This window comes from Aquila chrysaetos, chromosome 2 (assembly GCF_900496995.4).
Source record: "Aquila chrysaetos chrysaetos chromosome 2, bAquChr1.4, whole genome shotgun sequence".
Taxonomy (NCBI): Eukaryota; Metazoa; Chordata; class Aves; order Accipitriformes; family Accipitridae; genus Aquila; species Aquila chrysaetos.
In genome coordinates, this window is record NC_044005.1 from 23,948,257 (window position 1) to 23,962,089 (window position 13,833).

A 13,833-nucleotide genomic window follows, 5' to 3' on the forward strand; every position below is an offset into this window, starting at 1 on the left:
GGGGTGGGTGGCCTAAGCCCTCCTGAAAGCAGAAGCAGTGGAAATGAAGGCGATCCAACTAGTAAGGAGGAAGAGGAGCAATAGCCTCCACAAAGGCTCCCTGAGCAGGTGGTTTAACAGCCCCTTTGTGGGCTTTTTCATGTTTCCCTCCTGATCTGTTGCCTTCTGCTTCCAGAACACCCTCTTCTGCTCTGCCTAGATGGCCAGTTCTCCTCCTGATGATGGACAGACCATGGACTTGACCATGCTTTTCTTATCCAGAATGTGTAACTTTTAAGACCTGGTCAGAAGACGCTACCTTCTCCCTGCTGTCTCAGGATCTGGCCACTCATGGCACAACTGAGGTTTATCCCTCAGGTGATTCAGTGATAAGAAGAAAAAAAAAATAGGCATGTTAGTCCTTGACAGTATCTCGAGGGACACAGTGGGGTGTGTTAACTGCCCTATTCTTCTCATACACACCTTCATCCCAAGGACTTTGCAACTTCAAATGAAGAGGCCTGGACTAGTTTCCTCCTTTTGCAGACCCTCTGGAGAGCAGCACTGGGTGGGATGGCCCACCAGCTGGCAGGCAGACTTGAGGTGACAAGGTTGTGACATAACGTTATCCCTACTGACCTATGTAGCACTGCAGCAGCTTTTTGCAGAGGGAAAGGAAGTGAAAGCAGTGAGTGAAGGGAAGAGCTAGCCTGCATGTCCTTGTGAGGATGACTGCATTGCTTCTTCCCAACTCCATCTTTCTGAGCTGCTGCAAAACGGGGTAGCTGGTGGTACATCAGGTGACACTGGGAAAGTGAGGATGACTTTAGGAAAAAGACAAAATGTCACCCCAGTGTGACAGAAGTGGTTTGGCATGATTTGCTGTTGGAATGACTGATTATTATGGACTGCCCCTCTAATGTCCAATTAGTTAAGGTACCTGCTTCAGAATTATGACTCCATGAATGGTCTGTGCTTCTCTCTCCCCTCAAGCCGGTAAAAGGAAAACCTGATACTCCCCAGAACTGGTCTCGGACCCTGTTCCCAAGGACTCTGCTAATAACTCCAGTGCACCCTGTGGTAGAGAGTGATTGGAGGAATGATGTGTCCCTGAAAGGTGGGCCCTCAGCCAGATCTTCCTCTTCACCCCACAAGACAAAGTAATTTAGATGACTGAAGCAGAAAACAGGTTACCATTCACAGACAGACCTTGCAATGCATCTGAATTGAGATGCAGGGGACAGAGAGAACCAGAGATTTGATGATGACCTTGCCATCAAAGGTCTGTTGCAGCTTTGTACAGCAAGGACACAACTCTTCTTAGCATAAAGTGGTTATGACCAATACAACTTCTACTGTAGATTGCTATGTCACTGGCAGCCAGCCTGATTTTCTGGAGTTGGAAAGATTCTGGGAGAAAAATAATGTCTTCTGCACCTTTTTGTTATTATAGCTAGCTACTAGGATTCCTTCTGTGAAAAATACACCATTATTCTGATACAAATATGTTGTTTTCCTGAAGAGCAGAAAGTAAAACTGATTCTTACATGGAGTGAGCTCTGCTGGCACCATCTGGTTTTGCAGTGGAGGAGGGAATCCCACTTTCAGCACTTCAGTTCTCCTCGTGATCAGTCCTATGCACTATGTTACATGCTAGATTATTTGAGTCAGGGAATATAATTCTTCTTAAAGTTCTTAAAGCTTGTTGTTTCATTCTCTATTGTGATTCCTAATTTGAGTGAAGTGTTCTCGGGAGGACTATAAAATCAGACTGGAAGCCAAATTACATGAGAAAGAAGAAAAGACAGCACCAGAAGTAACTTTATACTGTCTAAAATTATTTTTTCATCTCTGTTTCAATTTCCTTTACATGTGTGCTACTAGAGTCCTTAGTTTGTATTACAGTTGTACAGTCATAAGACAGATTGTACAGAATCTTTCAGAAGAAAAATTGGTAGGAACAGTATTTCTAATGTAAGATGCAAGTATTTCTTAAACCAGTTCCCTAAAACACAGCTTTTGTTGCTGATAACTCTTTTTGTAAACATGCCATTCCCATCCCTGCTGCTCTGCTGCTAATAATGGTTGGAAAGAAAGTGCAACCTAAAATAATATTATTTTTAAAGCTTTCTCTACTTCATTTTCTCCTACTCACAGTAGAGTTGGTCCACTGTGCACTCCCAGAAATGCATCGTCATTGATAACTTCCAGGTATTTGTTCTTGTGCAGATAGCTGCAGAAACAAACAAAACACAGTGATTCAGAAATAGTTATCCATAGGTTAAAGAAGATCTTTTAGTTTACTTGCCTAAGCAGATCTACAAAAGCAATAAGGGCCATCCTATTCCCAACAACATATCGAAGCATAATCAGTTACTTCATTTTCTGTGTACCCAAGGAACAAAATACAGGTTTGCCGTTTTGAAAATAAATTAAATTCCTCAACAAATAAATATGCAAAATAAATTATCTTTGCTCCATATTCTTTTTGTCTCACTGTCATAGACATAGAGACACATGCACATACACTGTATCTTCAGGTAAATATCTGTGAGGATGAGGTGAAATATATTGTTTTGCTTTCATCAGAATGAGGTACAGGGAATTACATGATACTTACAGGAACACATCATGAACAAGCATGAAAATAATTCCCTGCTTGTTTTGACTTTGATAATAGAAGTTTTAAATGCTTTAAAATCTCCATAGCCAAGTGGAGGCTCCCATATACAGGTCAACAGTTAAGAGTGAAGTTTTGTTATAAGAAGAGCAAAAGAGGGAGAAGGAGGATAAATCTGAAGGAAAAAAAAATATAAAACTTATGTAAAAAAAAAATAAATTCTAAAGTCTTGGGAAAACCGTGAACAGTTTCCTGAGTAGCCAACACTGTCCTGAAATATGGAATGCTGCAAATTTTTCCTATTATTACATGATTGATGTAATCAAGGACCAAAATTAATTCCCATCACTCTGGAAACTGACATATAAGAAAGTGTGGATTCCAGAAGCGGGGCATTTACAGAGTTGAGTTAAAGGTGCATGATTAAAAACGGGCAATGCAAGACTACTGAACACTCAAAATATTAACATAACCCAAGTGGAACAATCAATTCAGTTCTGTGTTTCTAGATTTAAAAGTGACTGATCTAGAATGAATCTTGATTTTTTTTTAAGCTGGATTCCTGTTTACCATGGTTGGAAACTGTCATTTGAGAAACTTATAAATACATGGATTATTACTGCAGGTAATTCAGTCAAGTTCCAAATTGCTTTAGAGAGGCCTTTCTGTCCAAGACTTTTGTTCTCAATGGCCTAATGGAATTTATGGGTTTTGTGGCAAGACTTGGGAGAAATAATTGGCTTCAGTAGTTCCATAATTGCAGGTGTACGAAGAGAAAGCATAAATTAAAAAACCTGCAGGAGCAGTAGCAGAACAGGCATCCTGCTTTTCTGCCAGAGTCACAGTGGACGTACAGCACTGAGCACATTTTATGACATTCTGTGAAGAGCAGATATACACAGAACATGATGAAATGGAAAACCAAGAGTTATTTTTATGCATACAGTGCCAGCTTGTGTGTATTAGTTGGGTATATTTGACATACATAGAGTTAGATTTAAAATGTGGTTTTGGAACAATTGTCCAGCTAAAAACTACTTCACAAAACACAACAGGCATGTTAATTTCCTTGACCAGGTGGTTCCTCCTGGTTAGCCAGGAGAGGGGAGGACTGCAGTTATAAGAGCTGGATCTCCTAAACACACAGACAGGAATATGATGAATTAGCTGAGCAATGAAAAGAGACTGAAGATTAGGTTGCGATATATACATACTTACATATATACGTGTGTATTTATGTACACGTGAATACTACTGTGATAATTCTTTCCCTAAGCCAGCAATTAAACCCTAGGTGGTGTTTTTACTTAGTTCAATCAACTTCTGTCACAATGTTTACAAGAGAAGCAGCTTGCAGGCATCAAACCTCGTCATGCTTTTTAACTTAATTCAGATGGAAGTTGAAATCTTGTCATGAGACTAAGAATCATTTACCAAATATAGTACTCCCTGGAGGAGGATGGAGGAGCATCTAGCTCTCTTGGCTGAGGGGCACTATATAAGCAAGGAGACAAAACAGCCCAAGCATTTTGTTGATGTATGATGAGAAAGAAACTCTGAGAGAGGTTTGAACCAAGGCAGCAAAGGGGATAGTACAGCTGCAGGACTGCACTTCAGGGCAGAAATGCAATGCAACCCATTAACGAGGACAACACAGAAAATTGCCAAGGAAAGTTGTCAAGGGGAATGTATGTTCCCCTTGTTGAAATAATGGCAAAATGATCAATGCTATAAAGGCCCTGAAGGACCATGGTGCCTATGCAGAAGAGACTTGTAGCACCTGTGACTATCCCAGTTATAAATTTTATCAATTTTCTGTACAGTGGAAAAGGTAAAGTCTAATGGCCTCAGTAGCAAATCACAGATTAAAACATGAAGCTGCAGTTTATGAGCAACAACATGGTCCACAGACTGCAATATTATAGGTAACTCAGGTCCAGCAGAAGCAGGAAGAGGAACTCATAGTGACATGACAACAGTGGGTGACCCAGGCCCAACAACTACAAGCGTCAGGATTGCTTGACATTTCACCAACAAGGGTACGGGACTGGTGGAGACCTTGTAGTGCAAGAATGAAGAAAAAGAAGATGACTGCAGATGATGACCATAAAGCATTGCTCAAGAGGAGACAATGCAGTCCTCAGTCCAACTAAAGGACAGAAACTTTGCAGACAGCCTTATGGAGGTCATGTTTCACAGGGTAGATAAAACCAGAGAAATGCCCAATGATAAGATCAGCAGCAAAAGAGAGAAATAGGAGAAAAACCAACAATACTGCCCAAGTGAAGCCAGGTGACATTGCTCAGAATTTAGAGGAATTTCCTAAATTTCAGAGTGCAGCTGGCAGAGAAATGATAAGATGCCCAGACCAGACTTATTAAAGAAATTAAAGGAAATGAAAGGAGAAAGAATTTGATACTACTGATGCAGGCAGTAATACCTCAAGCAGAGAGGGATGTTTGGTACTGTAACTACTATAAACATTTTAAAGCTAGCTTTTGATGTACCTAGGAAGGCAAAAAATACAATAGAAATCTTGTCATAACAGATTTCAGAGGGTGTCCATGAAGTTGCTGGGAGCCGTGCCCTTTGTGCCAGTTAGTGTCAAAGATACAAAGGTCAAACCTTTCCTAATTGTAAGTTCTGTAACAAAAACACCATTTGAGATGGTGGCTGTGGAGATAATTGAATTGACTCAGAAAAGTGCAGAAGGCTACTATTTTATCTTTGTGCCAGAAGAGTCTTTCAAATTCAGAGACATGAACTGGGGTTTAGCTGTAAAAATAATGAAGTCAGAGCAATTGTTTCTTGGTACGGAAAAATCAAGTAAAGATTCTAATCCTGTTCTGGTTGAAGTCATTGGCAAATTTTCCATAACATTCACTGGATATAAGCTTATATTGATCACCATGGTGAGAAATGAGAAGTAAATGCACTTCGGCTGGGTTACACAACACAAAGTCTTAGGGAGCCAAGCCAGAGGAACGCTTCTGGCATGTCATTCATTGGACATTACCCATGCCTAAAGCCTTGTTTCTTACAGAGGAAAATAGCTTCATCTTCTCAGCTATTGTTGTTTGAAATAAGCTTTCATTCTTCAGAAATATATGGCATTCTAGTATCACCTGACATTTGTGTTTTCTGAGAACTGACTTTAATATTCTGTAAATGACAACCTAGTCCCTTTTTTTTTGTGAGCTTTTGCTTCAATTTGCAAATTTCCTCGTGATTTTGTCTGCAAATCTAATAAAAAAATTATTAAAACCAGAGCAAGAGCTAAGAATTAATCCAAGATTTCAATCAACATCTAGGTTGTAGTTTTGAAGGACACAAAAACCTGCCTGACCTAATAAAACCTGTCTGCTTTAGTAACTAGACATTATACAACCAGATAATTGCTTGTCAAATTTTGAAATATTTTCCCCTGATATTTGAACATCATAGTGAGTGATAAACCTGAAATATAATAGTTTACATACACAATAAAAATCTTCAAACTTACAAATAGAAACAGCTAGCTAGAGACTTTCGGGAAGTTCATAACCATGTGTTACCAAGGAAGGACTGCAGTGTTAGTTGCCAGTTTTCACATACATGACTCAGGCCCATCAGAATGTACAATTTCCTGATGCTAATTGATTTCAGTTGTTTAAGCCCTTTTATTTTGACAGGTATCTCTGGTAAATGGAAAGAATAAGACTTTGGTAAATATTAATTTGACAAAGAAAGTTTCTGTATAGCCAGTATAGCTCCTTCTAAGAGTGCCTTTAATCCTGTTGTTACTGATAGCTAAATGGTATAGAATGTCATTTAAATACACTGCAGAAAAGAAAAACCACAACAGTGGTACCCATGTGTCTAAACAAATGTTGGAAGTCTTGGAAATCACATGGGTAAAATGGAATATCTATCCTCAGTGGCACACCAGACTAATAGTCATTTTGGAAAGTTGGTGGAAGGCAATCCCATAGACATGAATACCACAGTGCCAAGTATGCAGGAAAGCTGGAGTAGTAAATGCTGAATCTGGAGTAGGATATGCTGATGGTTTCATAGTGCTGTAAGTAGAAGGCGGCTTTTCGTTTTTTCTTTTTTTTCTTCTTTTAATCAAATCAGATCAGTAAGCTAACTATGCCAGTGACTAACACAGCGTCTCTATGGACTCAAGATCCAGGGGTAAGTGGGAAAAATACTGCATTAAGTCTCAGCCTTGCCAGAAAACAACATGACTGCAGTGTGCTGAGCAGGATCTTCCGAGGACATGAAACAGCAATAGGGCATTTCAACTGCTACGTAAAACAGGACAGTGTCATGTCAGGGCATGACAGAGATACTCAGACATTACCACTGCATGCTTCATAAAGCAACAGGTTAGAGTCCACATGAGGAAAAGCAACTTTCGATTTCAGCTTAAGTAAGTGGCACACATGCTCTGTTTGAAAATGTTACAGTCTAAAGTCTGTTTTATAAGAGCAACCACCAGGTACGATATTCAGCAACTCTGTAGGACCAAAAAAGCCAAAGAGTACACCACAGCTATAGTATCCAAAAAGGAGAAATATATATATATATATATATATATATGAGAAAACTTCCTTAAAAATAAACAAAAGTATGACAGTTAAATTATTGAGGGCATTCTGGGAGCTCTTTAGGGACACCATTTTGGAGATACAGAGCAAACGTGAAAAGCATGAGATGGCAAAAGAAAAACAAAATCCTGATTATTCAATATCTTCAACTGAGATGAAAAACACTGAAAAGTCTGAAGATACTGTTACAAAATATTTTACTTTTACCAAAAGTGTATTTTCTTCTGGGACTGAAGGATATGAATGAAAAATGTTGACCAGCTACTTCAACTAACATATAGTTCCACATACCTTTCTTTTTTCAGTGTTGAAGGATTTCTATTTCTCTTACTCCATAGTCCAAGGTCATTCATACCATCCCCCATATTGCAGCTGGACACACCTTTCTCGGTGGTTTTTCTTAAACTGGATTATTTCACTGGTAAGGTTTTACTGCAGTCCCACAACCAATTTTATCAGCACAGGGAGTGATGGAATAAGGATGAACAGCCAGATGAGGGAAAAAGGGAGGCTTAGCAAAATTTTCTTCCAAAGGATCACTTAGTTAAAAACCAAGTAAAGTTACTGAAGTTCCTAGTTGGAATACCTCACTGGTTTATGGAATTGTGTATTACTTGATAGTATCTGCTTGCCTTCTTTCAGCTTCTGATTTTAAAATAAGGCAGCAGAGCTTAACAAACATGGAGAAAAATAATATGTTGCCACACATTTAAGTATCACCACTATAGTATCAAATGGGCTCTGGACATGTAATGGTAGTCTATCTGTGCATCCTGTTGGACTATGAAATGCAGGTTAAAGAAAGGGAGAACAGGCAAAAGAGATACATTGGTAAATGAGCAGTATTAAGGATTCATCATATGTTTTTTCTACACCATTGTTTATCTTGACTCTGAGCTAAGCCAAGCATTGTAAGTGAACCCTGAGAGGGTATACCAAAGTAAATATATTCTCTTGGAGTTTAGTTTTGTAATTAGATTTTGAGATTGCACACTTTCCATTTCAGTAATTTAGACAGCTCTGTAAAAGCTTATCACAAATATATTTGCCATTCACTGGAAATATGTTTTAAAAGATCTTCTTTCCTCACCACTTTCCTTACAGAAATAAACACTGGTGCAGGAGCACCACTTTGCAGAAGTCTGCAGGAATGATGCAGTTCATGGACCTTAATGATGTGTTAGAACGAGGGATTCAAGTTTCAGGTGAATGCTGTTCAGTAAAAGTGTCATTCGGCCCTTCATTCCTGGTTCTTTACTTCCCTGCCTTTGTAAAACATATACAGCAATACTGTGGTTTGCTGTAAAACACAGATCCTTGTTGGATGAGAAGATTTATTAGGTAGTGCTATTATTCAGTATGATAATCGAAACCATTTATGCATGGTTCCACACCTATATCTGCATTGATTGTTTTGATGTCTTTGAATTATATAGGTCTTTTAATACTGCAAGAGTGGTAGAAAGGCATACTGCATGGTAGAAGGTAGCCTCCGAGATTCCCAAAATGTCTTCTGATGTATGGATGGAACATGGAGTCTTTGAATGATTTGTCAAAAATAAATTATTGTTTTCGATTGTTTTCCTCCTTGAGGTCATCAATCAAAACCTATAAACATTTCTTTCCCTCACTCTTTTCCTCTTACTTTCTTTTTTGCTCCTAGTTTCATCAAGTCCAAAGGACCTTGGATCAGATCCTGAGGAAAACAGGTACTTTCTTTGCTATACAGTGGTAGATAAACAGGAGTTCAAATTAGAAATGTCAGAATACAGAAAATGAAATATTTGCCTTTTGCATTAACTTAATGCTGCTGCTAGAAGCAACAAATCTCCAAGCTTGCACTTAGCAAAATTATACCTTATCTTGGCATAGGGTAACCAAACTACTTCAGAAAATTAGTTTGATAAAACTACACTGAAATTTCTAAACAGATAAAGGCTTTATCATTGATGTTCAGCTCCTTAGTTTGCCTTGTAAATCTGGAGCAGTGCTTTGCTCCAAGTAAATGTCATATGATTTAATTAGAAGAAAACTGTTTGTTGTAATAAACGATTTTTACTGCTGGTAGATAAAGCCCTGAAAGTAAGCCTGGTTTTAGTTATTTTGTGGTTTTTTTTTTTTTTTTTAATTTGCTTAACTAGTGCATCATAGCCAGGCCCTGGAAAGATTCACTTAGAATCATAGAGTATCTCAGGTTAGAAGGGACCCATAAGGATCATCAGGTCCAACTTCCTGCTCCTTTAGTTTTACCTAAAACTAAATCATATGACTGAGACCATCATCCAGACACTCCTTAAACCCTGACAGGCTTGGTGCCATGACCACTTCCCTGGGGAGCCTGTTCCAGTGACTGACCACCCTCTCAGTGAAGAACCTTTTTCTAATGTCCAGTCTGAACTTCCCCTGATGCAACTTCATTCCATTTCCTTGTTTCCTGTCGCTGGTCACCAGAGAGAGGAGATCAGCACCTCTCCCTCTACTGAGGAAGTCGTAGTCTGCCATGAGGTCACCCCTCAGCCTTCTCTTCTCCAAACTGAACAAACCAAGTGACCTCAGCTGCTCTTCCTAAGTCTTGCCCTTGAGGCCTTTCACCATCTTGGTCACCCTCCTCTGGACACACTCTAACAGTTTGATGTCCTTCTTATACTGAGGCCCCCAAAACTCCACAGGGTACTTGAGGTGGAGCTGCACCAGTGCAGTGCAGGGTGGGACAATCACCTCCCTCGACCGGCGAGCTATGCTGTGCTGGATGCACCCCAGGACACAGTTGGCCCTTTTGGCTGCCAGGGCACACTGTTGACTCATATTCAACTTGACATCAGCCCAAACCCTCAGATCTCTTTCCGTTGGGCTGCTCTCCAGCCTCTCGTCCCCCAGTTCATATGTATAAGCAGGATTACCTCACCACAGGTGGAGAATCCGGCACTTGCTCTTGTTAAATTTCATACGGATGGTGATTGCCCAGCTCTCAAGTCTATCCAGATCTCTCTGTAAGGCCCTCTACCCTCAACACCTTAAAGAATACTGAAATACCCTTAAAGAATACTAATTACGAACTTTTTCTGAAAGTAAGCAAGCAGTATCTGCAGAACCTAGTATGTGTTTCCTGCTTGTCTACTTCCACCCACTCCAATAAAGCAGATGTTTAGGACTCCAGATCTTCTAAAACTACATTTTCACTCGATTCTTTAATAATAAGGAAAAATTCCAAAGAGGCCAGAAGCAATAGCACTTGCACGCTATCAGAGAAGCAAAAAGAAAAATTCCTACAAAATCATCTCCAACCCGTGTTTCATCAAAATGTAAGAAATGGAAGAGCCAACACAGTTCATATATTGGCTAAGGCTTAGAAAGGTTTTAAGTATTGCATATACAGCTTAGAGGGATTCAGTCAAGACACTGGATTTATTTTGCCATATTTTACATATTGCAATTTCTGTGGGCACTAGTACAAACACCGTCATCATGAAAAACTTCCTTTCTCGTATGAAAGTTCAAAGTAACTGAACTAATGTGAGTAAAATAAGACCTATCCCAGGTCTTCAGTTTAACTCAAACCTTTCAAAATTTAGGAAGTCTAGCTAGCTATTAAGGAAAAAAAAGGCAGTTTGGAAAGATTAAGACCATGTGAAGGATGCTCTTATAGAATTCTTATAGAATTCAAGCCCAATTTAAAATAAAGTACTGAAAATAATCATATCTATCCTGATACCTCTCTGGTTAATTTAAGAGCTCACGATGAAGTAATCTCTTTACTCATGAGACTGCCAGCCAGACTCTTCAGTCAAGCCTCTGTAGGACCAGAGTAAGCTCTGCCAAAGTGAATGGAGCCTCTGGAATTGAGATTTGTTCTGTGTTAATGATTGAGGCAGATGATTTGGGGTATGGTGTAAAAAGGATATTCAGTCACTAAGTATTAATTTTCCAGAAGCTATAAGAAGGTGAAGGCAAAGCTGAAATGGTTGCTTCACACTTTTGAGATGCCCATCTCCCATTTCCAATGCAAGTGACTGGTTCTTCTGAATTGCTTCCAACACCTTACACCACTCCCTTTGTTGCAGATTAGAGTTTTCTGTGAAAGAGCTGCTACCATTATCACTGCTACACTTACTAAAATAAACTGTCTTGTAAGTAAAACAGCATAATTATCTTCCAAATTGTCTTAGAAATGTTACTGATCAGACGAAATTTTATTGTAGCTTTAAACCAGAACAAAACTCACACTGGAAGTACCTGCCATGATTTTATTTCTGAGCTATAAATATACATGCCAAATGAAAGCATACTGCAAAAGACATTAAGTGCCAATATTTTTATTGCTGGCTGACATTAATACCCTCTCTTTGCTCCTTAAAAATAATTAGAATAAGATATGTATTTGAGAGCCTCCAACAAGCATAGAGTATTTATTATATAATTTTTTTCTGAAGAAGAGAATGATCTGCTACTTACATAGCATCCAGATTTGTCCCATTAAAAGCATGGCCTTGGATGCTGGTAAAACCATTATTGTAGAGTTTGCTGCAAGTAAAAAAAAAAAACAAAAAAAAAAAACCCCAGTGTATTTTGGGTTGCTTCAATACCTGAATACCTAACATCTTATGTATCATTTTTCTTGGCAACAGCACATTTATGGATGGGTTAATTTTAATCTCTTGAAGAAGCAGCAATTATAGTGCAAGGTCAAACAAATGCCCAGCAGCATTCTTGAGCGTAGCTGAATCAAGAATACCATGTAGCAGGTGTGCCATCTTTTACTTCTTTTTACAGCAAAGACAGAACTAGACTAAAACACTTTGCTATAACTTTCCCACCCTCAAACTACAAACAAGGAAACAAAATTCTGCTAGGACTGATTAAGGAAGGCTAAAGGAATTAATACCTAGCAAAACAGGTATGATTTTACTGTCAGGCATGCCCAAGTTTCAAGAATTCATTCTTTTGCTCACTTAGACCAAAAGGATTTTTTAAAAAATTTCTTTAGAATTCATTCTTTTGCATTCTCGCGCTCTTCCCCCTAGTTGAGGTCATAACTCATTACAGTCATTTTCACTCCCCTCAGCCCTTTCTTGTGGCTCACATTGTGTATGACTTGCATAACTGAACTTTTTTTAACAATTTTCCTTCAAATATAACTCTTCTGACATTTGCCACCCATTAGTTTTCATGGTATATGCCACTTAGGTTGCAAAAAAGTTAGATGCAGTTCTAACCATATTGTAGCTTTACAGAAGGAGAACTCTACAAACTTTTCCCTTTGATTTTCTCCAGTATAACCATTCACTGGCATTAGAGTCATACAAAAGCAAAGCCACTTTGGTCAAGCCAGTTTAAAGAAAAGCAGCAGGGCTGATTCAAATCACTGTCAAAGTAAAGGATTTATGCAAACTAGATTATGGATACTATCTGTCTATGGTGTTTCTCTGTTACAAACTACTAGAGAGTGGGACAGGGATTTTTTTTTTTTTTTTAAAACATTTTACCATATCTTGAGAGAGGCAATTGCCTTGTGACTTAAACTGAAAGAACTTACAGAGTTAGAGATTCATTACAAAGCCCATGGAAAGCATTTGCAGGCACTGAAGTCATGAAAGGATTATCTGCGATTTCGCTGAAAAAGGAGACAAAACATCACAATCAAACATCTGCCCAACAGAGCTTCTCCCGAACAGTTTTATTATTCGTTGTTCTCTGCCTTGATAATAAACAAGTGTAGAATAACTTGTTTAGTTATATCTAAGGCCAGAAGATACATGTGGGATGATTAAGAATCCAGCATGCTCTAGCATCCAGGAAGTGAGTTGTGAAGTAGATGGGTTTTATAGTCCTGATGAGGTGTGCCAGCCTGTGTGATTATAGTGGTTAACAGCACAGACAGGTCCCTTGTCTCATAAGCCAGAGAATTAGCAAAGTAAATAATGCTGCAGTGTCAACTGAGCCAGCCCAAGTGACTTTAGACCTGAGATCCTGCTCTCTAGCTAAGCTCAGATAAGACATCAGGTAATACGTTAGGACAGAGGCATTTCACTTTACAGAACTGCATCTAGCACAAGTGAAATAACTTATTATATGATCTAACCTAATGATTATTCTGAACTCTTGTCCAAAGCAGTGTTTCACTATCTGTCATTTCTTAAATACTTCTTTACTCCCATTCTGCAGTCTTAATAAATACTATGTATCTTCAGACCAAAACTCTGTTGTGACAAAAGGGACAAAGAAAAACCAAAGAGATTTACTATGACTAAACTGGAGAGACGAGAGAGTAAAAAGCTGGTAGAACCAAAGGGCAGAGCAAAGTGTCTGATTGTCCTTTTTCTGCTTTTTTCCTGAATCGTATTAGAGTCTGGAAACCAAAATATTCTGCAAATTTTTCTTTTCTTCAGCTTGTGGATTAGATGTGGTCTAGTAAGGCAAGACCATAACGCCCATGGGCCGAGAAGTCCTAACAGCTGCCCATGTGACAGGAACAATTTCATTCCTTTTCTGTGCTATATATGTGCATGTATATGTGCTAACACTGAACTGTACTACATCCATTTTCATTCTGAGTAGTTTTCACCGATAGGTGGTTTCCACCACAAGTCACTTGACATTTTTTCAGATTGGTTCACTTTTCTAAACAAATGTTTACTTGTAAGT

General features: G+C 38.8%; 1 protein-coding gene across 1 annotated transcript in view; it reads right to left on the reverse strand.

Moving 5' to 3' along the window:
* TSHR (thyroid stimulating hormone receptor) overlaps window positions 1–13,833 on the reverse strand; it is an 81,474-nt gene that overhangs the window by 19,047 nt on the left and 48,594 nt on the right. Inside the window, exons 6-8 of the mRNA XM_030005489.2 lie at window positions 12,725–12,802; window positions 11,644–11,712; window positions 2,135–2,212 (exon numbers count right to left, since the gene is read on the reverse strand). Coding sequence (XP_029861349.1) covers window positions 2,135–2,212; window positions 11,644–11,712; window positions 12,725–12,802 — 225 coding nt within the window. The remainder of the gene's footprint in view (window positions 1–2,134; window positions 2,213–11,643; window positions 11,713–12,724; window positions 12,803–13,833) is intronic.